We start from the raw sequence: 27846 nt of genomic DNA, 5'->3' as shown, positions 1-27846 counted from the left end.
TACCAATCAAACCCTTTCGAATCACATTCCCAAGAAACAAAAGTGTACATATCCCTCCCACTATGAAAATGAATCCTTTTCTCTTAATATTCTTTTTCTTCGAACGGAACTCTCAGTCTTCTTTATTTCTCTAAAGGATGTAGACGTCGAGACGACAGGATCCGAGGATGAAGAGCTTAAACGGATTAGGAGGGTCCTGCCGGATGACTAAGTTTTAGCTGGGCCAGCGCCGGCGCCAAATTCAATTTGATCTTAACGTTAACTCGATCCCGCGTACGGTTACACGCTGAATTAACCGTCCTTGACAACGGCGAGCTAGCTGAGTGAGGGTTCATTCGAGAGACAAAAATATTCCTCCGAGATAACCAACAAGTAGCATGCATACGTATCGATATTCATTGGATGTTAAACATAAGCTCGCATACCGATACAAAATTGAATAAAATCAACTATTTCAATTTTCTATTCAACCCCGTTGCAAACTTGTATCATCTACAAAATATTATCAAACGAATAGATTAATTAAAATCATAAGACAACAATTAACCCTTTGCACTCGAGCGGCGCCGATACGGCGCCCGGCTGATTTCAAGTGTCAACTCAACCAAAACTAATTCAAAGTTTGTTATTTTTCGACATATAAATGAATAAACTGATGATATTTGATTATTTCTATACGCTTGTTCGTTTATAAATGTTTCTAAAGTACCTGTAAAATGTCTACTGAAGGCCTCGAGTGCAAAGAGTTAAATAAGGAAAAAGTGTGTAGTAGGATTAATTTGAAGTTAAATTTGAATGATAACGATAACCCGATAAAATGGAAAACTGGTTTATGCTCAAAGATGAGAATATAATACCTGTGTAAATATACGTATGAGTATAATACGTGCATGTAAAAGACACAAAGAAAAGAGGAGAATAGTAATCGCTAGGAATCCGATTAAACGCGTACAAGATAGACAGATCTTGCTGACGTTTGCGAAATATACTCGCAATTCTGAATTCTTTCCTATTCAATTTGGAATTGTAGATAAATCGAATTTACGAGACTGTTCAGCAGTTTCCCCTCCCCCCCATGAGAAAATCTAGAAATATTTTAGACTAAACTGAACATTGGATATAATTATTCATTTAGAAAATATAGAACAAATAATAATGTTAAGTGAAACAATATATAGGGGAAGATACATATTCAATAATTTCATGATTTCGTATGTAATCAGGGAATAATTGAAGAATTTGAATAAAAAAAAAAAAATAAGAGAAGAGAAGTAAAGAGAAGAGAAATAAAGCGACTGTACAGAAAGACGGTGGAGATAGTAGAATCGTAAAATTGGGGAGAAGAGGATGAATTTGGTCCGTTCGGATCCGGTTTATCGAGCTGGAACAACAAGCGGCAATCAGGCATAACTCGATCATTTTATTCTTCTACCTCTGCGATCCACCCTCCCGTGATGCCCCTTCTCCTGGTTGCGCTTACCCTTCGTCTTCTCCATCCTCTCCATCGCGATACTTATACGGCATACAGAGACACGTACCTACTACACTTTTTTCTCCCTTTTTCGGATTTCTTTCTCACGACTTAGAAAAATCGACGATTTCAAATATTCTATTCTTGCCAAAAAAAAAGAAATATTAATTCATATACCATTGAAAATGTAACTTGCAAGATGTTCACCATATTATTTGATCGTATTACCCAATAACAAAGTCTCATTTTTATTCTTATCAGCAATCACTGAGGCAAGATAAGTACGATGAATTTTTTGTTTTTTTTGTTTTTTGATGAAAGAAATGTATTACGCATAGGAAAGGGGGGTGCAAAATATGATCGTAATAAAATTCTACCAGTTATTATAAGCACATTGGCAAGACCCAAAGAAACCTCTAACGTACCTACTACACTTTTTTCTCCCTTTTCGGATTTCTTTCTCACGACTTAGAAAAATCGACAATTTCAAATATTCTATTCTTGCCAAAAAAAAGAAATATTAATTCATATACCATTGAAAATGTAACTTGCAAGATGTTCACCATACTACTTGAACGTATTACCCAATAACAAAGTCTCATTTTCATTTTTATCAGCAATCACTGAGGCAAGATAAGTACGACGAATTTTTTGTTTTTTTTTGTTTTTTGATGAAAGAAATGTATTACGCATAGGAAAGGGGAATGCAAAATATGATCGTAATAAAATTCTACCAGTTATTATAAGCACATTGGCAAGACCCAAAGAAACCTCTAACGTACCTACTACAGTTTTTTCTCCCTTTTTCGGATTTCTTTCTCACGACTTAGAAAAATCGACAATTTCAAATATTGCCAAAAAAAAAGAAATATTAATTCATATACCATTGAAAATGTAACTTGCAAGATGTTCACCATACTACTTGATCGTATTACCCAATAACAAAGTCTCATTTTTATTCTTATCAGCAATCACTGAGGCAAGATAAGTACGACGAATTTTTTGTTTTTTTTGATGAAAGAAATGTACTACGCATAGGAAGGGGGGTGCAAAATATGATCGTAATAAAATTCTACCTGTTATTATAAGCACATTGGCAAGACCCAAAGAAACCTCTAGTGTACCTACTACACTTTTTTCTCCCTTTTTCGGATTTCTTTCTCACGACTTAGAAAAATCGACAATTTCAAATATTCTATTCTTGCCAAAAAAAAAGAAATATTAATTCATATACCATTGAAAATGTAACTTGCAAGATGTTCACCATACTACTTGATCGTATTACCAATAACAAAGTCTCATTTTTATTCTTATCAGCAATCACTGAGGCAAGATAAGTACGACGAATTTTTTGTTTTTTTTGTTTTTTGATGAAAGAAATGTATTACGCATAGGAAAGGGGGATGCAAAATATGATCATAATAAAATTCTACCTGTTATTATAAGCAAGACCTATTACTCTATTATTATCTTCTATTATTATTCTATTATTCTATCTATTATCTTATTATCTACCTATTATTAATTGGCAAGACCCAAAGAAACTTCTAAATATTTCGTACAATGCCCGGATTTTCTACATTGACCGTAACATACCTACATACAATGTATCGCGCAACAATTACGCGACTAAATATATTCACCCTACGGACGATTGGTCAATTTGACGGAGCAACGTAAAACAGGAAGAGGGTTAGATCGGGATTCGAGAGAGGAGGGGGAGAAGCAGATAGAGATATTTCGAATGATAACAATTTTCGTTTGATGCAAGGAACTTATGAATACATTGAAAAGGCCATCGACTATACGATTATTCTATTTTGAAGCGAGTAAAAATGACGTAGGAGGAATGGAAAATGTTTGAAAGGCGAGTTAGAGGAGACCATATGGGCAAAATTCCAAAAGGGGCGGTCTATTTTCCTCAAAACGTTTCCTACGAAAAATCTATAATCTTCCATTATCGCAATAACGAGGACGTATGCGTAATTACGACTGCAATTCGGAATAATGATCGACTTTTATCTTTCATTTCTAATGGTTCCTATATTTTTTTTATCTTTCTAAATAAAAATATACATTTATCGTAAATTCTTCGATTGATTAACGATAGAGAAAATGTAGGAAACGTTGGTTCGTTTGTTTAAACAATTTTCAAAGTCGTAGAATCGCGAGCAACGAGCAAGAGATATTTGTTATTCGTCGTGCGTCCGTCTTTTTCCCTCTCTTTTTCTCTCTTACGTATCCAGCAGCAATATTATTCGGTCCACTTGTTAGCACCCCTCGGATAAAGGGGCCCCATGTTACCCCGTATCCACCCCCATTCCTAATCCTGTTATCGTCTACAATGCTTCCATGTACCTACCTACCTAACAACCCTAACCTAACCAACCTAGTACTCCCTTTTTTCTTCACACTGTGTGACAACAAACAATACCTTTAAAAGCACTCTATCCAAAAGAAGGAAGAAGAATCTCGACTCGCGTGAGACATAGTTATTTTATTGATCGAAGTGATGAAGAAAGACGACAAACATCATTTGACGATAACGTTATCTTATGTTCTCGAATTGAAATTCTTATTTTATTCGAATAGAATATTTCAACTATTAACCCTTTGCACTCGAGCGGCGCCGATACGGCGCCCAGCCGAAAATTCAGGTGTCAACTCAACACCAAAACTAATTACAGAGTGTAGTATTTATCAAAGTTTGTTTTTTTCGACATATAAATGAATAAACCGATGATATTTGATTATTTCTATACGCTTGTTTGTTTATAAATGTTTTTAAAGTACCCGTAAAATGTCTACTTAATTTGGCCGAAATCGTCTCGAGTTGCTGGTTCGCGCAAGCGAAAAAGGCCTCGAGTGCAAAGGGTTAATATTCCAAATAAAAAAAAGGAAAATATTATTTGTCGATGTAATAATATATATTTATCATATCTATAATTATTACACAGTCATTAACTTTAAATTAAACTGATCGCGAGATGTTAACCCTTTGCACTCGAGCGACGCCGATACGGCGCCCAGCTGATTTCAAGTTTCATTAAATATCACAACAAAACTGATTACAGAGTGTAGTATTTATCAAAGTTTGTTTTTTTCGACATATAAATGAATAAACCGATGATATTTGATTATTACTATACGCTTGTTTGTTTATAAATGTTTTTAAAGTACCCGTAAAATGTCTACTTAATTTTGCCGAAATCGTCTCGAGTTGCTGGTTCGCGCAAGCAAACGAAAAAAAAGGCCTCGAAGTGCAAAGGGTAAATTAACTAGCATAATATTCCTATTGGTTATCAAAAACCAACACCGGGAAAAAAAAAGATCAGTAAAAAATGTGCAAATTGAAATTTTTAAGCGAAAGAGTTAATAACGAGGTCTGGAACGATCGGTAAAAATACAAAGAGATAGAGGAGATAGAGCGAGATCAAAGGCGGACACAGTGCTTGATCGTCGGCATTGCGAAATGCTGTCGATTCGAAATTGCATGCAAATCACAAGGAGAGAGAGAGGAAAGAAAGGAGTTTATTTCTTCCTTTATTTCCATGAGATCCCTTCGTTTCCGATCGTTTCGCTTCCTTCCTTCCTTCCTTCCTGCCAAACCAACCTCGCAACCGCAAATTAGCCGCACGTACAACGGCTAAAAGAAATTTAAAAGAGGAGAACTCCTATCTTCGTCCATTGGCCCGATCCCCAGTCAGAGGCTTCCTTTTTTTTCCTTTTTTTTTCTTTCAACGTCAATGAAGTATCTTCCTTCCCCACTCACTCACCTCTATCTCCTATCTCTATCTATATCTTTTCTTCTCTTTACCAAGTAATGTACGGTAAATTCATGATCGAGCCCCAACATTCGAGTCGACATTTTTCCGACCATAATTATTGTCCTTACGATGATTTGCATGAATTTACATGCCAGCTATCGTCTTTATTCTACCCCGTCGTGTACGATTCCATACTCAGCATCACAAAAGATCGTTTAATTGTCCGTCTCTCCTGGCTGCGATTACTCGAAATTATTAACGTCATCCTCTCTCATAATATATATGCATATACGTATATATGTACATATATATAATATAATATGTAGAAAAAATACGTAGTTAGATTGTAACGCGTCTATCTTACATACGGCAAACCCCTATAAAAATCGGATAAAAAATCATTCGTCCTACCAGCAAGTCCTGGTGGAAGGATTAGAAGAGAAAACAAGACTCGGTGTAGCTACCCTTCGTCCTGAACGCTTCGTGAACGCATACGCAAGAACACAGGAGGGTGGTTATGCGTTCTGTCAATCGTCACCCACCCTCCTTTCAACGGAGGACTCTATTATTACAGTTGTAACTGTTCAACCTTAATTCTCCCCTTCGACAGGAGGATGATCGTCGGTGTAGCGGTAGTCCTTCCCTTTCCCTTTCCCTTTCCGTTTCCCTATTGGCATTGGTGTAATCCCGTAAAAATGTAAATATCTTTCTACTACGGATCGTATATCGCCGTTCTTTGTAAGGTCGGGAACATGCTCGTTACAAAGCTAGCAGCAATGGGCGCAAATATTCGCAGATGCTAGCTGGTGCTATCGTGCCAGGAAAATTCGGCTTTGCATCACCCATCCAGTATCTCTCACAGCGAGAAACGGCTAACGGGATTTATTTCTATCTAGTATATGTACTTATGTATGTATGTGTGTATGTATATGGACGACTGACTGGCGTTTCGATGCCCACCCAACCCTTTGTCTCTCTCTCTCTCTCTCTCTTTCTCTTTAACTGGTCCTCTTTCTGCTACGTGTACTAGCACGTACCCCACCTATGTAGTACGCTACAACTGTGGTGGCCAACGGACTCGGGATAACTAACGGACCGGCCCGGTAGTTCATTAGAGATCGCTAAACTTTAGGGCGTAGACCAAAGGGACTGAGGATTTCGTTACGTCTCCAGACACACACGCATGTATTCATCTCTGTGTGTTCCACTTGATACGCTTTCTTTCGCTGCATTTTTCTCGATCGAATAATATTATACTTGGGATATTTTGTAATTGGTTCATATCTTAATTTTTTTGTTTTTTTTTTCTAGGCAGCTGTATATTGGCGAATAAAAATGCACACTCTGTACGTATTTCCAAGTTAATAATTATAATTATTGCAATTAGAGAGAAAATTTTGTTAACGAGTTATTTGAAGATACCTACAGCAGGCAGCCATATTGGTCTCGCATAAAATCCACGATCTCTGATTAGCCGAAAGTCCCAGCCAAAGGGGGATAAGAAAAAAGAAAAGTGTAAATTAAAAAAAGTAAAAAAGAAAAGGGATCAGCTTTTTTAATGACAGAGGCGTGTTTACGGTAGGCAATGTCGCCTAGTTTTTGCAACGCATCTGACGCAATCCTGACGGAGCAGAAGGACCCAGCGGCATCCTTAATGAAAGTTTCATTGCCAAGATGGAGGTAGGAAAATAAGAAAAAGATATGGTGCACAGCGCGAGTTGGTTGGGCATTGGGCGGTTGAAAATTTCGCAAAATGATTCGCAGATATTTACGCGATCCCCTAAAGTTACGACCGTTAACAGCCATCCAGTACTCCAAACTGAGATTATAAATCAAGTAATCAACCGCCATAAATGTCCGCCCACGCGATCGCGTCTCGACTTTTTTCCGCTAATCGTTGCGAACAACTTTTAAACGGGCACTTTCATTTTTTATTATGCCTCTATTTTCGGGTTGCGAAAGGTACCAGAACAGGGCTCCTCTTCTCTACGCTTGTCCGCGATTTTAGAAGGGCTGTTGGGGAAAGTAGGAGGAAGGGAAGGGAAGGAAAGGAAAAAGGGAACGGAGACCTCGATTGTTGCCCCAACAAAAACCGCAAAGGGTGCATCGCGATAAAAGGAATCAGGGCCTGGCGGCCATTGTTGCCGATGGTTAAACTCTCGCATATATAATCGAGGACTTTGAACGCACAATGCGTCATAAATCAGCGATCATTGCGAGAGCGAGAAAGCGAATGTTTCTTCTTGCGACTCGTCGTCTTCTTGCGACTCGTCTTCGTCTTCTTCTTCTTCTGCTTCTTCTTCTAAAAAATAAACTGATGCACAACTCGGATACAAGATTTCGCTAACCCTCGATCGTTCTTATCTAACCTCGCTAGTATCGCCACTATCGTTAATGAAGATTGTTCTTGCCATTTCGGACAACTTTTTGGAAAATTAATAGGGAACGAACTTTGTATTCGTCACAGTCTTGTTAAACTTGTAAATACGTACGTGAGAGAGCAGTACGAAGAGCGATAGGTATGCTGATTTGTATTCAACATCGGTGCTTACGCTCGTCACCGTATTCGCGAGATGAGACGAAAACGAAATGAAATCCTGCTTTGCGATTTATTCCACTCGCGAATTCCACCGGGAGTTTATTAATTCAATAACGATCGACGTATACTCTTGTCGCCGTCACTGCGACTAATGCAAAACACGTATTTTGTTCCCTGCATACGACCACTAGATATACACACTTCGATGACGGACTTCAATAATCATATTAACTTGGACTGATTTTCTTCTTCTTTCTTTTTGAAATACGATTTAACGTCCATTGAACGTTGATTTTTTTTTCATTTTTTTCTTTGAAATTTACCAATTCTATCAGGGATTATGAAAGTTGAACGAATTCTAAATAATGTCACTGATCATAAAAATGGGATAAGTTAAAAAAATGGTCCTTCGGAAATATTAGAATGACTTACGTAAATGTAAAAAAGAACATTTGTTAATAATACCAGCTTAACACTAGATTTACGGATATTTTGTTCATTATTTTTCTAATGACTTAGAAACATTGTTTGAATGGAGGATTGAGTAAAGGGGAGGAATTAATATTTACGTATATTTAATTAAGTAACTTAAAAACAAACATATGTTTTTAAAAAAATAATATTTAAGTTATATATATATATGGTAAACAAATTTTTGTAATGAGTCAAATTGTCCGTAAATCTAGTGTTAATAACTAGTAATTCATTAATATAAGCTTTGTGGTTCTAATGAATACGGAAAGATGCGATAATGCAAATATAACATTGTTTATTTTATAAACGTAGAACGAATGGCCGCAGATCATTAGAAAAATAAGACGTACAAAATATGATATTCCGATGAAACGCATTACGTACTTATTGCACGCGTACGTGACAATATCCTATTGTAGTCTAATCGTTAGAAAAATGTTACAAGATCAGACCATTGATAACGTATCGATATACACTTATACGCTCCTTTTCTTTTAGATTATTTTAAAACAACGTTGCTGTATCGTTATTCTTATCTCGTCAAATGACTTCCATGAACAGAGACGTAACGATTAATCGCTAAATGCCCTAAACGTAAATATTTGACTCTTGATAATCATTATAAACTCTTTCTTATCAAGGAAAATGAGTTACGTTATATACATACATAAATTGTATATATATTATGTATCTCATTTGACGAGTCTCTCGATTCAATCTCTTCAAACGATCATAATTATTGTATTGCTGCCAATATATATACATAAATATATATATATATAGTTGGCATATAACAATATAATTAACAATACTATATTGCATAGGAAGAAAAAATGTAATTGAAAAAAACGTACGTCTCGTTGCTTTACCAGAAACTAGTCACGTATTCACGAGGGCATTAAGATGATCATTCGTTAAGGAGTATTTAAGGTCTTGCCTGCCAGTGCAGCTGCTTTGGAAAGCACAATTTGAATATCCATCGATGGAAAATTCTACAAATTATTATTTAAGTTATTTCTTCAATTTTATAACTATACCATCAATACTTTTTATTTTATACAAAATATATATTCAATTTTATATTCATATATCTTACTTGCAAGAGCTTTACATTCGTTGCAAAATCACCAGCCAAAAGTTGGTCCCGCAATAATCTGTAATATATAATTTTATAAATAAAAACAAATATATTCATAAATATTTATATGATTAAAATTTAAATATATTTTTGTATACTTACAGAATCATGGCACAACAAATGTGTATCAAAAAACTGAATCTATTCTCGTCAGCAAATAAGGAATCCCAAATTCTCATCACATCGGGTAATGGAAATTCTTGTGAAAGAAGTAAGGTAAGCCATCTGAAAATAGTAAATTAACAAAGGCATTAAAATTATACAAATTTAACGGTACTCAAAATTATTTTACTTCAAACAAAATACCTAAAGCTGTAATACTGAGGACATAACTCTTGTTGATGCAGTCGTATCCAAATCTCAGGATCATTGTCCTTAACTTGCAAAGTCAATTTATTCATCATCGAATTGATACCAAATTCTGCTTCGTCTAAGGATTTAATGAAAAAATCACGTATTTCTCCCATTAAATTGGTAAAACAGAAAAATGTATCAGCCTCGGCATGTTCTGTAAAATAAAATTTATATATATATATATAAGCCATTTAATATAAAATTAATCTATGTTTAATATATGTTGCAAACATACCTCGCCATTTTTGATCTGGATCACAAGCAAATGTATGATAAATAGGACCAACAATCTCGTTCATACCCTGTACATATCCTTGACCAGGATTTAATTTCGCATATAGGAACAATATTCTCTCCAAAACTTCCCAATGAGCCTCACCACCTTCGGCTAATGGTGCATAGTCTTCTGCAGCTTTCCTAACTGATACTGCTATCTAAAAATAACAATCCATTGTAATATATGTTATATAATTTATAAAATAATATATGAAACATTACTTCTACAATACCTGCTGCTTTTCCAAAGTAGCACATATATATAATAACTATTAAATTTTCGTTGCAAAATACAATAAAATATTATAGTTGTTCTCTTTTACGTACCTTAGTTACTCCAAGACCTTTTCTTTCAACATTGGCACTTCTAAGAACGGTATGTTGTACTCTATGATGTAAACGCTTTTGTCCGCTGTTGTTAACTATATCTTGACAAGGATAATCGGTACCTTGTTGGAAGAACGATATGTCTGGACATAATCTCCTGCAAAATAAATATCAATTAAAAATAAAAATATACAAAATAAAAAACAAATACTTAGAATCTATGACTCACCTAACGTCTTTATCTATTTGCAACAAGACTTCGTTATCTTTAAAATATGTTTGCCATTTGCTATCCGGATTCAAATTTAAAGGATGATCGTGTAATGTTACATCGACTCTTTCCCCATCGACATTAGCTTCTCCAGGAGTAACAATAAGATCCTCTGTAATTAATATCAAATATAAATCAATGTTCCCCGTTTCAATGCTTAAACATTTTTATTATTAATTATGGTTACTCACCGATGAATGTTTTATAGAGTTCCCTCTTGCGCCTTAACGTTTCCGACCAACTAACTCTGTTCGGTGGTAAATAATTAAGCAACAGTTTCCAACATAACGGTCTCAAACCACCCTCATCCGGTATTCCTACAAATAATCAAACATTAATAAAGTAAACAAAGATACAAAACAAAAGATGATAAGAAAGACAAATTTGTAACATTAAAATTTGACAAATAGATAAATAAATAAATAAATAAATGTAACGAATAACAAACCATGAAAACATATTCGCTGTAAACTCGTTAAATCAATTTCGTCGGCATTGAGAACATCATCGAAATCGTTTAACCTAAAATACGAACATCATTCCTATACGTTAATATGGTTAAGAACATTTTCTTTAAACAGTATCGCATATAACATAAACAATTTATATAGAATAAGAAAAGAAAAATAACTTACTTCTTTCGAAGAATGCTCATTTTGTATACGTGTACTATTTTTATACATGCGGTTTTAATAAAGAAGAATCTGTCGTAAACGTGTTATCAATACTCGATAGACGTGTGGGCGTATTGTCGTAATATTTCTCGCATTATTGCCAACAAATAACCGAATTAATGACAGCCACGTACTTAACTGCCATTGTTTTGTACCGGATTGAACGAGCTCCTTTATCTTCCATAGTGCTTCGACATAGTTTCCAATTCAGAATACATATGTTTTAACACTATCTGCCATCCTTTTCTTACCTCATGGACGAACTGTGTATTAGATAAAGACAACGATACATGTATATATCGTACTCTTTCAACGTGCTAATAATCAATCTGTTATGTTTATATTACATATGTATCACTTGTTGCAGCTACTTATATTATATTGGTTTATATATCATTTGTATATTTTAATATATGAATAATTATTATATTAGGAACAATTTTATATAGATATAATGTTTTATATTTAAAAAGTATGTGACTTGTTATTAAATAAAATTAATTATTATTTATATATATATATGTTAGTGGAGATGCAATTCTTAAATCTTTGATCTTTTCAAAATAATATAATTCTGCTATAAAAAACAAACAAGATATTTAAATTGTTTTATATTTTATAATTAAAAGAAAAGCAATAAATATTTTTAAATCCATATAATATTTAAAATTAATAAAAAATTGCTTGCAATCAAGAAGTACTTTTTGAAAAGCACGCTATTATTTAAACTTCTAGTATTTGAACTTAAAATTAAATTTATAAAAACAATTTTTCACGTAATATTAACTCATAATTAAAACAAATAATTAGCACAACAATAATTACACGTTTTATTATACTTGGATCGAAGAATAATTAATATATTATAAAGTTATTTAATTTATCTTAGCAAATAAAACTGTGGAGGTACTAACGTCACTCTGATAATAAAAAGAAAACTTTAAAACGATTTCGTATTCGTTCTTTGGTCAAGTCCGCCACTGGTCGAATGTTCCGCGGGAATTTCAAAACTGAAATTCATCCAAATAATATTTTTTATAATAATTATACATAATAATTACATATTTCATCATACTTATATCAAAAAAATATTAATTAATAAAATATAATAAATTAAATATATAAAAAATTAATAATTAATAAAAATATATTAATTTATTATAGCAAATAAAACTGTGGAGGTACTAACGTCACTCTGGTAATAAAAAGAAAACTTTGAAACGATTCGTATTCGTTCTTCGGTCAAGTCCTCCACTGGTCGAATGTTCCGCGGGAATTTCAAAACTGAAATTCATCCAAATAATATTTTTTATAATAATTATACATAATAATTACATATTTCATCATACTTATATCAAAAAAATATTAATTAATAAAATATAATAAATTAAATATATAAAAAATTAATAATTAATAAAAATATATTAATTTATTATAGCAAATAAAACTGTGGAGGTACTAAGATCACTCTGGTAATAAAAAGAAAACTTTGAAACGATTTCTATTCGTTCTTCGGTCAAGTCCTCCACTGGTCGAATGTTCCGCGGGAATTTCAAAACTGAAATTCATCAAAATAATATTTTTTATAATAATTATTCATAATAATTTCATATTTCACCATACTTATATCAAAAAATAGAAATTATAATTGTACTATAATAAATAACATTACGTAGATCCTAACACCATTCTGATGATAAAAACGATATTTAAAAACTATTTCATATATATTCTATGGCCAATCAGTCCACCAATAATCGAATATTTTGTAGGAATGGCAACCTAAACTTCATAAAAACCAAATTTCTCCTAAAATATTAATTTATACAAAAAATGAATGAACGCCGCATTTTTTAATAAATAATAATGACTTGTTTTACATATATACATTAACAAAAAAACATTTAATAACATAATAAATATTTAATAAGAATAAAAATAGACCCTAACGCCACCAAAGAAATCATATTTCTAGTAAATTTATAGGAAAGTGACAAAACCTAATATTATTTAAACAAATATAAACATAATAATAACAAGATAAACATTATATTTATATATACAATATAATGAGCAGAATACAAAAAAAAGGATAAAAAAGATCGATAAAAAAGAAAAAAAAAAACAAAAAGAACCTTAATCGTGAACAACTTCAATTTGGTCCTAGGAACGAAAAGAAACGCGGGTAACGTTCGACGGAAGAGGACGCGTGCTGAGCCAACCATTGTCCTTCATTCTTGTTTTTGATCTTCCTCTATGCGAAAAGTATAATAAAAATAACTCACGTGGTTTTCTTTTAAATTTCTTTAAATACGAAGTTATACATATTTTTGGTGAAAAAAAGTTTAACGAATTAAAGTTAATGTACTTTCGATGCTAACATAATTATCGAATCAAACAACAAATCGGAATAAACGTTTTATTCTTTCATATTTATATATCGTGTATTAGAAAGAGTAAGAGGGAGATATATAATCTGATTGGTCAAAAGTGAATTGTACTTTTATCAATTGCTACGCGTGTCGTGTGTGACAATGTATTAGTATTGTGTATATAAGAGAGAGAGAGAGAAAGAGAGAGAAGAAAGATCGAACTTTAGCACACACGAGTGAAAAGTATATAGTTAACGTTAAACGAAGGAACGAACGAACGAATGAGCGGAAAGATAAGGAACGCTACAAATTAGAGTGAGATAAACTAAGAAATAAGAAAAGGAGTGAGTGTACTTGAAAGAGTTAGAGAAAGAAAGAGACAGAGATATAATATCGTCGTGCGGTGGTGCTGGTAAATAGGATCGAGTGCGCGATTCCATGACTTTGAGGTTGAAATCGGTGGAAAAGCAGTGCGGATGGTGGCATTCGTGCCATAATCATAATGGATTTTAAATAATTCCGTGGTCCGTGCGTGCGATAAAGAAAGAGAAGGAAGAAGAACAGGAAGAAGATACAGAGGATAAAAGAAGAGAAAGAGAGAGATAGAGAGAGAGAGAGAAAGTGTTGGTCTGCGAATTTTTCTTCCAGAGAAAATCTGCTGTTTTTTTTTTTTCTTTTCTTTTTTTCTTTCTTCTCATATCGTGCACAGGTAAATCTTTCTCTCCCTTATGTACAAAGAGGTAACTACGAACGAATCGATGCTTTAACGAACGGTCAAAATGGAAGAGCAAAGCGTTCACAGCAGTATCAGTGATATAAATAGTGAGGAAGCCGTTAGAAGTGAGCGTAAGTTAACAACGACTTGCAATCATTTCTCTCTTTTTTTTTTTTCTTCTTTTTTTTTCTTTCTCACAAATTTTACATTAGTACGAAATTGTATTCGTAATTTGTATCGTTACAATGAATGATTATAGCATAAGCATCTTCATTTTGCTAATATGCTGCAAGCACCTGTAAGAACTAACCCTACCTTAACTCACTTGCTCGTTCTTTCCTATCTCTATTTTTCTTACAATATGTGTGTACATGTTTCTCTCTCTCTCTCTCTCTCCCCCCCCCTCTCTCTCTTTCTTGCACTTTATATTTGTCATCTTCTTTCTTCCACGAAAGATAGCAGCTTAGATAATTTGTCTTCGATACCTGTACATTGGTTGATGATGATGACGACTTATGTTTAGAGGATTAGCTAAAGACCGATATTTCACGATTTCGTTTCTCCCTACCTCGGCCTTGACTTATTCTCCAAAATTACGTCAGCACGAACGATTTTCTTACTGATGAATATATCCTTATATGCTTCTCTCTCTCTCTCTCTCTCTCTCTTTCCTATCGAATGTATTGGTGTATGTATTTACTCCCCCCATCTCCCCTCAAATCAACAATACTCTTTCTTATCTTACCTCCTATCTTTATAAATTCTTACTGATTATTGTTTACACGTTTTTAATTTAACATTATGAGGATAAGAGAAACGAACAAGAAAAATTGATTTATTATTATTATTATTATTATTATTGTTATTGTTATTATTACTGTTATTGTTATTGTTATTACCTTTTTTTTACATTCAGTTAAAGTATCAGAAAAAGAACAATATGTAAATTTATTTATTTTTATATTGTATATCTCCTTTTTGTTTAATTTAAATTGTAGAAAAATTAATCAAATTTGTCTGTTAATTAGTATTTCGGATTAACAATAATAATAATTATTATCATAGACTTTCTTTATTATTGTTTGTGTAATATTAATATCAACGTATACAAATTTGTCTCTTTGTATATTTAAAATTTTTATAAGGGTCACCATAGATCAATATCATTTTGTTACCCAATATCCTTTGTACTTTCTTCTGATGCGCTAATTGGTAAATTTATCAATGCTATAATCTCTGAATGAATCATAGTTATTTAATATTATGACCCATTGTGAGAAAATTTTAGATAAGAGATTACAAATTTGTCATAATAAGCAGCAAATCTATAATAAATCTATAATAAATCTATAATAAATAAAATGTGTAGGTGTAATGATACAAAACAAATATCCCAGTCCTAAATTTCTTACACAATTCCTTTATTCTTCTGTTTCCAATATGGTTGAATGCAGATTAGAATCATGCTCTTTCTTGAAAAGATCCAAATTTGTTTTCCATGATTGTGTTACATAGTTAACGCTGTATAATATATTCACTAAATTTAATGAATCATTTTTTAGAAATTGAGTCATATGTTGAAATACCTGCTCTTTCTTGAATTTTTAAATTCCAAAACTTTTACCTATACTTATATATTTTAATGGATATTTTTATTTTTATTTTTGTTTCACAAATTGAGAGATAAAAATATATAAATATTTATTTGTTTATTTTTCTTTATAGCTCTAGTGATACCACGTAAGAAAAGAATATGCCTGGTTGGTACTGCTGGTGATGATCCTGCTCTGGGTGCAGCTGCGCAGCAATTTAGTGTTCCAGTATTGAAATCGGAAACAGGACTGGAATATATAGAAGATACTGCATATTGCACTTATTTTATACTCAAAGAATTTGAGGGACCTGAATATGATGTTCTACACAAAAGTGCTCATAGGTATAAATATTTATCATATGTTCAAAGTTTCTTATATGAGCCGTTTAAAGAGCAAAGTGATTAACTGCACTTTTAGAAAAAAAAGTGAAAAATGTTATTATCACATACATTTGATCGATATTCCACGCTAGTCTTGATTATCCATTGAACCTTGATTTATCCGCGTTATTTATCCCCCAATCACGCTAGTTAATTATAGTCCTATTATATGTTTAAAATAAGAAAAAGTATATTAATGAAAAATATATATATCTTTATATATATATATTAGGATATTAGGACCAACAGCACTTTTGCAGTTGGCAGAGAAGAAGGACTCATTACCTAGTATTAAAAGACCAATGTACACACAAGCCATGGTTGGTGCAGTTGTTGTCTTCACAGGATTTAGAAAAAAGGATGAGTTGGTCAGTTTTCTATTTATATTTATATATCGCATAAACAATAATATTTATATTCTTATCTATAGACGAGATTAATCAATATGATACATAACATGGGTGGCAGTATTAGGAAAGAAATGGGTACAAAAGTGACGCATCTTATTGCTAATTGTTGTGGCGGTGAGAAGTATAGATATGCTGTTGTATTCAGAGTACCCATTATGTCGATGAATTGGGTGACTACTCTCTGGAGTACTAGAGACGACGTTTCCAGTTATGGAAGTAATGAAGAATTGGTAAATTTCACTTCACATTCAATTAATTATAAATTCATAAAATGTTTACTTTATACAACATAGCATAATCTTTGTTATTGTCATGTTTGTATATATGTAGATAACAGCTCATAAGCTAAAACCATTTTTTGGTGCAAGAGTGTGTTTCTTCGGTTTTCCTGAAGAAGAAAAGAAGCACATGTGTGAAGTGCTACAACAACAAGGTGGTGAGCCAACAGAAATTGACGACCCTAATTGTACGCATGTGGTAAGTTTATAAAATAAATTATATCAATATTTTATAAGCTTTTAATATATCCTAGAATAAGTTAAACAAAAGCTTTTTTAAATAAGATTACAATAACATAAGTCAATCATTTAAATTTATAAAAAAGATAGCAATCAGGTTTAAGTTGTAATTAACTATTCAAGTAACAATTGAGTATGCTTAAAGTGACTAATTAGTTACTGAATAGTCTACTACACTACGATCTACTACACCTGCTTGCTATGTTTTTATTCTTATTATATTATTACATACAAAATGCACTATATGCTATAGGTAACAGATTTAGGCAGTCAGCAAAACAAGAAATCCAGCACTGAAAATAACGGATTACTTTATAAAAGAAATTCATTTAACATCACTCCTTCATATCCATCAGAATCTAGTAGTCCATTTTCCTTTATTTTTTATAATCCTTATATTAATGCTATCCCTAACATTGTTCCAATTGACTCTGCATCATATTGCATACTAAATGCTAAGAATATTATTCGATCTGAAAGTAAACGTAATAATGGATGGGTATCTTCAAGTTTTTTATCTACGTATAAATATTTTAATGCGAAAGAAAATAATATTCTAGACAATATTAGTCAAGATTCAGATATTTATATGGATGATAATTTTTCTGATACTCAAACCTTGTCTTCTCAATCTGACACTATCTCTTCTGAGTCTTTTTCATCAATGCAAACCGATTCGGGTATTGATACATCTATGTCTAGTAAAGATGGACAGGAAATAACTACAGGTTTGCATACCTTGAAGAAGATACGTTCTTTTAATTTGCCTATAATTTATAAAATAGTATGCGATCCTAATAATGACATTTCTAAAATAGAATTATCTACAAGCCAAAATGTAATGAAAGAAAATTTTAAAAATTCCGATGATAAATTGGCATGCTTTAAATCTTCTACATTAAACAAGAATAAGACTAAGTTACTTGTATGCGTACCTGAAGTTATTGAAGAAATAGAACCTTATCAATCAGCTTCATTTGAATTAGATCATTCTATAATTTTAAATAAAAAAATTAAAAGGCGATACAGAAAGTGGACAAAGTCTAAGTCTTGTAATACAATTTATAAAGGAGCATCCACAAATAGATCGCATTTTAGAAAAATTTGTTCTTATCCTAATCTTTTTAGGCAACATTGTTCCGATCTTAGTGATTCTCTTTTACACGATTCACCTATTCCTAAGAAAAAGAATAAGAAATATATTTACTCGCCTAAAAAAAGTTCAACGATATTTTCCAAATTTCACGATATCAACTTTCCTCCGATGTTGAAGAAATATGTATTAAATGATACAACTATAGAGCAGAGTCAACCTAGACAAAAGTATACACCATTACCTAACTCCCCTATTATTCCCTCCAAAATACCTAAATTATCACAGTCTAAATACACACCGACAAGTGACTTTAAACAACAAGGAAAACTTTCCAACTATTCTTTCAAGTCTTCTGTATTAAAAGATGCTAATACGAAGAAACAGGAGGACGATCCGTTACTTGTGGTACTTTTGTTTTTATTACAGGGTATTACAAGTCATACAATTTGTGTAGATTGTAAAAGTCAAATGTCAAGTGTTCAAACGTTATAAACTTGTGTTAATCGAGTATTCACATATAAAAATTCAACTCTCTTAGTTAACGTTACGTCACGTAAAATGGAATGATGTGTTTATATGAAATAAATATATAGGTAGTTTCTAATACATATTTTTGTCTTATCGTAAATTGTTTATTATATATATTCTGGTTTCCCTAATTATTATTATTTATTCTTTACTCCGTCCCTTTTTCGGGTTTGGAGGGGGTTTCCCTAATATTTGGCACAGATAAATGATTAATTAATGTAGTTTGAATTTCTATTAGATGATGGTTCAAAAATAATTAAATTATATATACATATATATATTATTATATATTATACCGTATAAACACATACTACTATTCTATTTAAATATAATTTTCTTTTTATACATGACACCCCCCACACATATACAAAGTTCATACAAGAGTTGACAAATGAAAAATGTAAATCCACATCTCCCAAGAGTAGCCAAGAGTCGTGTTTCGTCCACAATTTGTTATAACATATATAATAGTATATTATTAAAGAATAATTTTCTTTGTTTGTATACGTCAGAAGCATGTAAATTAACAATAATAAAAAATAATACATAGGAAATATATGTTACATATGTTAGATATCAAAGAATATCATAAACATGAAAATATTAGTTTTTATAATTTTTTATAGGTCGTGGATGAATCAAATGTAAATACATTACCAGATTTGGCATCTGTAAAAGCACATGTTGTAAAAGCAGAATGGTTTTGGACATCCGTTCAAGATGAAGGAGCAGCCGATGAAAAAGATTATTTATTTGAGGATGTAAGTAAAACTGGATCAGTATTGATTTTGTATATATATCAGTATTGATTTTAATAGTTTATTTTACATTTAGTATCTAGAATCAGTACTATCACCAAGCGCATCGGTCAGACGAGATAGTCAGCAAACAGCTACACCAAGTACAGCATCCACAAGACGAAAACGTAAACGACTTGCTGAAACTTTATCTAGTTTAGTTCAAAATGGAACTGACTCACCAGCTGTGCACAAAAGACGATCTAGCGTCAGTGATGCTGGGCATCTAAGTGTGAGTGGTAGTTTTCTTGACTGCACAGCGAGTCCTGATAAACAGTTGCTTGATGGTGAGTTATTTAGAATCTTAATGAAATAACTATTACTCTAATCAAATATTTAATAATTAACTAATATTTCCTATTTTCATTAGTACAATATTTAAATATAAAACTTAACTATATATTAACATGGATTTTAATTGAATTATTAAAAGAATAATAGTTTCTTCCCTTTACTTGTGGTTCATTTAACATATATAATCAAATTATTGACAATTAAATATCTTTATCTTAAAGTTAGTATTTATTCTTAATTACTAATATTATCAAGTGAAAAATTGCAATAAAATCAATAACATAGTATAACATGCTATACGTAACAATATTGTTTAATTTTGTTACGATACGAACCATGCGAGAGGGAAGACTTGGATGGTTTACTTAATTGATAACTGATAGATATTCCAGAGGTGGAAGCTGTTAACGCAGACGGTACTAGAAAAAATCGATCTCCACGTCATCAAGTTTTTCTTGAATTAGTGCAAACAGAATCTAATTATGTTGGTATTTTGAGCACTATTATGACGGTAAGTAAATAATTGATAACATTATATTATTTTATATAGAAAATTGAATATTTAAAACATTTTCAAACATTTTTAAACATTCTAAAAGTTGAGCTAATCATTTTGGCCTATAAATGATTTATATAATATATAAATATATATACTATATACTATGTAGTATATATATGTAGTATATATATATACTATATACTATGTAGTATATATATGTAGTATATATATATATACTACATATTATATACTGAATTTTTTTTCTAGTTATTTAAATCACCATTGGAAGAGCTTACGGAAACTAGCGGTGAATTAGTAAATAGTACAGAAGTTAAAATTATATTTGGTAATTTTCCACCAATTTATGAGGTCCACAAAAAGATGTTAGAAGAGTTGCGTTATAGTGCTACTTATTGGACAGAAGATGTTAGTATAGGTAATATATTTCTGAAGTTTGCACCTGACCTAGTCAAGGCATACCCTCCGTACGTGAATTTCTTCGAAAATACTAAGGAAATGCTAGACCAATGTGATCAAAACAAGCCACGTTTTCATGCTTTTTTGAAGATCTGTCAGACTAAACCTGAATGTGGCAGACAAAGTTTGAAAGAGCTCTTAATAAAGCCAGTACAGAGGTTACCCAGTATTAGTTTATTATTAAATGGTAAACAAAGCGAATAAAAATATTATTAAATCTTTGTGCGTTGTAATGTATATTAAGTAATTAATATAATTTTTGTAAAATAAATTTCATAGATATCCTCAAGCACACAAGTAAAAGTAATCCAGATTATAGTGCGTTGGAGTTATCAATTAGCAGTATTAAAGAAGTTATGACTTACATCAACGAGGATAAAAGAAAAACTGAAGGCCAATTAGCAATGTTTGATATCTTTAATGAGATCGACAATTGTCCACCACATTTAGTATCCTCGCATAGGTCTTTTATTGGAAAATGCGATGTAATGGAACTCAGCGAAGGTCTAAGTGGTCGCGGTGATCATTTAGTTCTATTTCTCTTTACGGATATTTTAGAAATTTGTAAGAAAAGATCGAAAGCTTTCAATTCATTAAAGAGTCCCAATACGGCTAATGGATTACATTCTGCTAAATTAAGCCAAGGAAAGCCATATAAGCATATCAAATTGTTACCCCTTAGTACTATTAGAAAAGTGGTGGATATTCGAGAAACCGAAGGTACATATACAATTACTGTATATTTATTAATACGTATTTATAAGTAATGTAAATATATATTAATTATCAACAAAATAGAAAATATATATTATTAAAAATGATTCTTTTTTAATAGAATGTCAGAAAGTATTTGCATTAATGGTAAGAAGTAATCAGGAATTAAAGGAAAAATTATTTTCGTTTACAATTATCGATGAAGATGTAAACAAAACAAATTATTTACGTACTTTGTGTAGACAAATGGCTAATACAGTTTGCAAGGCTGATGCGGTATGTTTTTACATAATTTTGTAAAATGTTTGCATAAGAATTTATTATTAACACGTTCTTCCCCCTGCCATATAGGTCTTATTCTGAACTTTTTGTTTAGGCTAGTTTAAATTTTGCTTTCTGTATGGAACATGTTAATGAATATTTTATACATTGAAAATAATATTATTTAAAATTATTAATAATAAAATATGTAAACATTAAGAATCTATTTCCTCTTTTTAGGATACGTTCCTGATAAGTCTTGATTCGCATCAGCTGGAAATTGATACTAGTGATGTAGCATTAGGAACATTAAGTAAAGCATTTAAGTAAGTACACGTATCTCTTTTCAAATATATTACAGTTTTATAGTTCTTCATCTTGTATGTGATCAAGATGATCTCATAACTGTAAGCACATTTTTGAATTTGTGTCATTATGAAATCAATGAATACTAGATTTGTAATATTTACTTAATAATGTGCTTACAGTTTTGTAGAATATAGTTTAGTATAGTTTTATTATCAAATATTTATGTAGATTTTTATATATGATACAAAAGGCGGGATGAATACTATTAGAAAATTTTATATGATTTAAAAGGAAATGTTGAAATTAATTAGCTCGTTAAAAAAAGATCTGTTTAATATACGTATTTTTCAATGATTATATATTTTATTTAAAAATTTTTATGAACAAAAATAAGTCAAAGTATATATGTTCACAATGAAGGATTTTTTTAAATCTAAAGAATAGTTCAACTTTTCCTGTATTGCATGTTAATGAAAAAGAAAAAATAATGGGGCGACGACTGGTTTGGTTGCAGGAGCCTATTTCATAATTTTTACCTGGAGTATATGGACCCGTATGTGTTCCTACTCAATAGCATGTGTGAAACTACGTTACATGTCCCACTACCGTCAGTTTTCGCACCAGGCTGATTACATTTTTTTACTTGCTTTTGGTCCTTAATCCCTTGCTTTTTAGAGTCCATCATTCTCATGTTTTGAAATCAAGATATACCAAAAAAAAAAAAAAAAAGGGAAAAAAAATATACTCAAATACTCATATATCAATTCAACCAGTTCAAGCATAAACGTTCGCAGTATTGACAAAATTTTAGTACTTTTATATATAAATGTTTCATATATATATTTGTAAATTATTATTTAATATTTATCATATATCTTGTGTGTTTTTTTTTTTTTTTATTTCAATTATTATGTTTTTTGTATTTAAATTTGTACATGAAAGTGTTGAAGACTAACCCTTTTTGTTATTACATAGAGAAATCTGTTCTTCTCTATTTCCATTTTTTTTTGCGTTTGAAAATTTTTGTATTTATTGTGTTCAGTAACTATATTTCTTCACATCCACAAATTAATTTTGTACTATTGTATTATATTATCATTTGGCATGGATTATATATACATTGAAATTTTATATATATCTATATATATATATATTGGTAAATGAATTAACGTTTGGCTTTGCATGAAAAACGTCAATATTATTACATAGATCGTAGTTATGTCCAAGTAACTGCATTCGCGATGTGGTTACACTTGAACTGGTATATTTCATATTTTTGGGGTTCCTTTCAGTTTGTATTTTACCGCCATTATCTCCTTATTTGTTAGAAACTTTGCTTCCTCTTAGTATTTATTATTAAACAATATTAGAAAAATAGTATAATATTGTTTGTGCTTTATCTTTTTTTTTTGTTTTTATTAATAACGATGTAAAATATTCTATGAGTATTACACTTTCATATATTACAATATTATAAACAATGAATTGAAAAAATGATTGCATCGAGGAAGAAAAGATTCAGTGTTGCATAACTTACATACGTGTCTATACATTTAGCACATTTACACAGCATATTTTTTCTCAGGTTTGCATCTCGTACGAGAAGGAAAGTTGGTAGAGCGTTTAGTTTTAACAAGACTCCTAGTAAACTAAAGAGGGCTATGTCTACAATGATGTCACCTTTCGGATCAACAAATAGTCTCACCCCAGCAAGCCAACAACTTGCCCAAATGCGACTTGCTAGTTGCAACAATATTAACGTTAGTTGATACGTTTTTTATTGTGTGTATATATATATATATCTTATTTATTTTTTTTTATTTATTTTTTTTTTTTTTTATCTCTCTCTATTACTATGCTTTCACTCTTGCATTTCTCTTGCTCATCTTCATTTCACGACAGGAGATTTTTATTCTTCTTACGCTTTTCTTTTTCTTTTTATTTTTTGATGCATGCATTTCACATTCTTAATTATAATTTTTTTTCTCTAAAGAAGAAAAAAAGAAAAAAGGAGGCACATGAAATTTACAATTCATTGCATGATTAGTTTCTACAATTTTTTATTAATTATAAAATTGTATATATATATATATCTGTATTTTATAACGATATAATATTATTCTCCCGTGTATATAGATGAATTTTTTATTCGCAAACAAAAATGAATTCGAGTTTCTCAGTACGATGTACATATATACTACATAAAATGACAATAGATGTGTCTAATAGCTTTGTTTTTTATAAACTTGACTAGTAACTAGATGTAATGTTTTATTTTATGCTCTTCTTTTCTACGTTTTTTTTGTTTAAAATCAAATATAAATGGGATTTATTAATTGTCACGAGCTAGCTCGCTGTTGAGCCCAGTGCGCCACCTTTTTCTTCCATTTAACATTTTTAAAATTTTCCAAAACATTAATAAAAACAATGAATATTAATATTTAAAAGAAATAGAAAATCATTATTTTTATTTATATACATTTTTATTAATTTAATATTTATTAATTGTTATTAAATTGATGATAATCATTTTTAATATGAAACAGGAACAGTGTCATGCTTTGAAATATTTGCTTTGCATTTAAATAAAAATATTTTATAGTTAAATAAATTCTCGTTTATTTCCAAAACTATAAAAAGTATTAAGCATTCGAAAAAATAACAATAAAAATTCTTTGTTTTGATTTTACGATTATACACACGTTGATAACAAGATTTTTAATTTTTTATTATTAAAGTATTATAAAAAGAAAAAATGTAAAATCCATCCCCATGGTAGTGGCGCGCTGGGCTTGCAACATTAATTATTCATGTATCATCTTTATTGAAACCATTATATAATATTACTAAAAGTTTATGTGTTCATGCTTGTACAAAACCAAGGGATGAATTTTATCATATATATATAATGTAAGTATAATATACTAAATAAATTTAAATTTATAAGCTTATTAAATGATTCACTATTTATATAATTAATTAGATATCTTCTCTCGTGAAAGGGAGTAGAGGGGGGAAAAGACTTTAAAATGATTTCTTTGAAAAACGAACATGTTATTTTTAGGAATGTGATGTCTCGGGGTGTTTCGACTGGATCAAAACGCTTCGTGTCACTATTTAAATTGATAAGATGATCGCTATTGCTTCCATTATTAATTTCTTAGAAATAGTTAGACATATCTTTCAAACGATATAAATTTCTTGTTTATTGATATAGTTTCTAGGAGCATGTTTCTTTTCCTTGTAAACTAATGGCAAACTTTTCTTTTTCTTTTTCTTATTATTCAACCAAATGTTAAAAACAGTTTAATTTCTTTTTTTTTTTTTTTACTCTCTCTCTTTCTCTCTCTTTCTTTGTTGTTATTTTTCTTAACTTTTGTTTTCTTTTTTCCTTAGCTTTGTTTTTTTTTTTGTTAAGGGCGCCTTTTAAAAAGGGAAAGGTTTCATAAAATCGATCTACTTTTTTTTACATATGTAATTGATCTATTTTTGTTTTTCTTTATTATTATTATTATTATTATTATTACTATTATTATTTTTTTTCTCTATTTTTGTTAAATATACTATTGAAAGTTATCAGCGCAGACATATTTTCTTTGCAAATCCCAGATATATATATATTGATGTTAAAAGGTGTTATTGTATAAGTATAATACTTATTTATATTAATTTTTTTTAAAAATCAATGCGTATATTTTTGATCTATTATTATAAATATGAATTATCAATGTTATCAGCAATAAGTTTTAATTTAAATCATGATATAATAAGATTAAGCTTGTATCTGCGAGAATTTGATGCATAGATTGTGTGAATTTTATTTGTTTTTTTTATTTTTTTTTCTCTCTTTTCATAGTTACGTAGGTTTATAATATTTTTTTCTTTCATTTTTTTCTTCTAAATAGCAAACATTTTAACTATTTTCAATGCATGTTTGCCTAAGAAACATTTCTTAATCTGCCTTTAAAGGTTTTTCTTTCCAGTCTTAACATAATGCGATAAAGAAAAACTTCTTCGTATATCTTTCCAGGAACTGGGTAATGGTGGTTCAGACTCGCCCACTAGAGACGATGTTCTAGTGGCACCCATGTCGGTTCAACCGACTCGAAAGGCCAAATGCAGCTCCCTCAGTATGGCTTCACTTCGAAGGTTGTAATCAATGTACAAGGATTCATACATTCTTTTTTTTGCTACCATTGCTCACTGTATTCGGTCTGCTTTTCTGTGGTCTAATTGCTTGAACGATGTTCTTTTTCTTTTTTTTTCCTTTTTTTTAATATCTTTGCCATCATGCTTGCAGACAACATTTGCAAACCTATTTATCACATCCAAATATTTGTATATATGTATATATACCCTTATGTGTATACATATATACATATACATACACATGAAAAAAATAAGGTAATTGCAAATGTGGTTTGATAATTGGAGGATGTATAATTTAATTCTAAAAAAATATACCATTTACACTACATTAAAGTGTTAAATCTCAGACTTTACATAAACTCATAATATTCGTTATATTATGGGTTTATCAAAATAATTTATCTTAAAATGACGCATATTTTTAGAAAATCTTTGTAGTGAATTTTTTAAAATATTGCTGCGCAGATAGTCTGAGATTAAATGGTAGTAGCAGCCCAAAAAATATCATCATTTATGTCGTTGTGAATTTAATTAGTATAATTATTTACAATATTACCATTTTGTAAATTTATTGAAGATAAGAACACGTGACACTTATGAAATATAAGAATGTGCCTAATATTACTATTCACATCATCGTGTTGATGTCGGTGTCAAAGTGCCTTATTTATGGCATTTTCATTTTACTAATCTATTAATTACATATTTAAAACTAATTTGGCGAGCAAGTTTGTTGTTACGGACATGATAATATGCAAGAAGAAAAAAACAATATGTATTTGAAATTTGTTTGACGAGACTTGTCTATATAAATATCTGTCTGTTTCTATTGATTCATAACACATACCATTCAGTGTATTTGTTACATATTTCATTTAATATTGAATGTTCTCTCTAAGCATATTTTGTAAAATAATACAGAATTAACTGTTTAATAAAGTATTTATTAAATTTTTTCTATATAGTTCACTATTCTCAATGTACTTTTTTTTTTATAACGTCACACCAGCAAATGAATCAACTAAACAAATTTATCTCTACCGCTTTATTGAATAGAAATTATTGAAATTAATTGAAGGCATGGAAAAGTATTCGAAATTGAAACATTTGTTGTCTTATAATAATTTTTTTTGTGATTTTTTTGTGATTTTTTTCCTTACTAAAAGTCTAAAATATATGTATAAACGGTATTGATTTAGTTTATCTTTTTATTAAAGTTGTTTCATGTTTATTTTTTTATTTACTAGAAATTGTTCGGAAGTGGTTGTTCAGGACAAGTCTGATCTTTGAGAAGCAGATCGTCTATATCACATATTGCTCCTTGCTCTTATTTTCGTTCAATCTCAGTGAAGTCTACAATGGAAATTACTCGTTGGCTACTTTTATTAAACATATTCAAAAGAAAAACAATAAATGCAAATGGTGCTTTATATTACCACTA

At 30.6% G+C, this 27846-nt stretch overlaps 3 protein-coding genes across 9 annotated transcripts in view; 1 reads left to right on the top strand and 2 right to left on the bottom strand.

Moving 5' to 3' along the window:
• Positions 1 to 9187, bottom strand: part of LOC122513688 (LIM/homeobox protein Awh-like) — a 26837-nt gene extending 17650 nt beyond the window's left edge. Inside the window, exon 1 of the mRNA XM_043630117.1 lies at positions 9106 to 9187. The gene's annotated coding sequence lies outside the window, so the exon portion shown is untranslated. The remainder of the gene's footprint in view (positions 1 to 9105) is intronic.
• On the bottom strand, positions 8522 to 14987 carry LOC122513687 (TBC1 domain family member 13). Of its 3 annotated transcripts, XM_043630112.1 has the most exons (13): positions 12481 to 12577; positions 12117 to 12301; positions 11253 to 11554; positions 11066 to 11139; positions 10809 to 10934; positions 10576 to 10729; positions 10347 to 10503; positions 10253 to 10255; positions 9979 to 10177; positions 9696 to 9897; positions 9492 to 9614; positions 9348 to 9405; positions 8522 to 9243 (listed from the first exon to the last, which is right to left on the bottom strand). In XM_043630112.1, exons 3-13 carry the CDS (start codon positions 11270 to 11272, stop codon positions 9166 to 9168), a joined length of 1194 nt encoding a protein of 397 aa, XP_043486047.1. In that variant the 5' UTR covers positions 11273 to 11554; positions 12117 to 12301; positions 12481 to 12577; the 3' UTR covers positions 8522 to 9165. The 3 variants fall into 3 exon arrangements, with proteins under 3 accessions (XP_043486047.1, XP_043486048.1, XP_043486050.1); XM_043630113.1 differs by lacking the exons at positions 12117 to 12301; positions 12481 to 12577 and adding an exon at positions 14864 to 14987; XM_043630115.1 differs by lacking the exon at positions 10253 to 10255.
• LOC122513686 (protein ECT2) lies at positions 13436 to 27846 on the top strand. 5 transcript variants are annotated; one of them, XM_043630107.1, is made up of 15 exons: positions 13436 to 14509; positions 16104 to 16314; positions 16586 to 16721; positions 16784 to 16993; positions 17094 to 17240; positions 19532 to 19666; positions 19740 to 19989; positions 20389 to 20507; positions 20763 to 21159; positions 21252 to 21692; positions 21808 to 21962; positions 22188 to 22273; positions 23842 to 24016; positions 26287 to 26405; positions 27653 to 27846. In XM_043630107.1, the coding sequence occupies exons 1-15, from the start codon at positions 14443 to 14445 to the stop codon at positions 27693 to 27695; spliced, it is 2691 nt and encodes an 896-aa protein (XP_043486042.1). In that variant the 5' UTR covers positions 13436 to 14442; the 3' UTR covers positions 27696 to 27846. The 5 variants fall into 5 exon arrangements, with proteins under 5 accessions (XP_043486042.1, XP_043486041.1, XP_043486045.1 ...); XM_043630106.1 differs by having other exon boundaries at positions 20380 to 20507; XM_043630110.1 differs by lacking the exon at positions 27653 to 27846 and adding an exon at positions 25140 to 25166 and having other exon boundaries at positions 20380 to 20507; positions 26287 to 26375.

The sequence above is a fragment of the Polistes fuscatus genome, unplaced genomic scaffold, assembly GCF_010416935.1.
Source record: "Polistes fuscatus isolate 324 unplaced genomic scaffold, CU_Pfus_HIC Scaffold13, whole genome shotgun sequence".
In the NCBI taxonomy this organism is placed as follows: Eukaryota; Metazoa; Arthropoda; class Insecta; order Hymenoptera; family Vespidae; genus Polistes; species Polistes fuscatus.
Note: the sequence above shows the minus strand (reverse complement) of the source record. Positions and strands in the feature narration are given on the sequence as shown.

Excerpts from the sequence above, each read along its gene's own strand:
- LOC122513687 (XM_043630113.1), bottom strand. The coding sequence starts at position 11,272 with ATGAGCATTCTTCGAAAGAA. Across the intron at positions 11,140-11,252 it reads ATGAGCATTCTTCGAAAGAA|GTTAAACGATTTCGATGATG; the intron begins GTAAGTTATTTT and ends TTCGTATTTTAG. Across the intron at positions 10,935-11,065 it reads ACAGCGAATATGTTTTCATG|GAATACCGGATGAGGGTGGT; the intron begins GTTTGTTATTCG and ends GATTATTTGTAG.
- LOC122513686 (XM_043630106.1), top strand. The coding sequence starts at position 14,443 with ATGGAAGAGCAAAGCGTTCACAGCAGTATCAGTGATATAAATAGTGAG. Across the intron at positions 21,693-21,807 it reads GGATATTCGAGAAACCGAAG|AATGTCAGAAAGTATTTGCA; the intron begins GTACATATACAA and ends CTTTTTTAATAG. Across the intron at positions 22,274-23,841 it reads ACATTAAGTAAAGCATTTAA|GTTTGCATCTCGTACGAGAA; the intron begins GTAAGTACACGT and ends ATTTTTTCTCAG.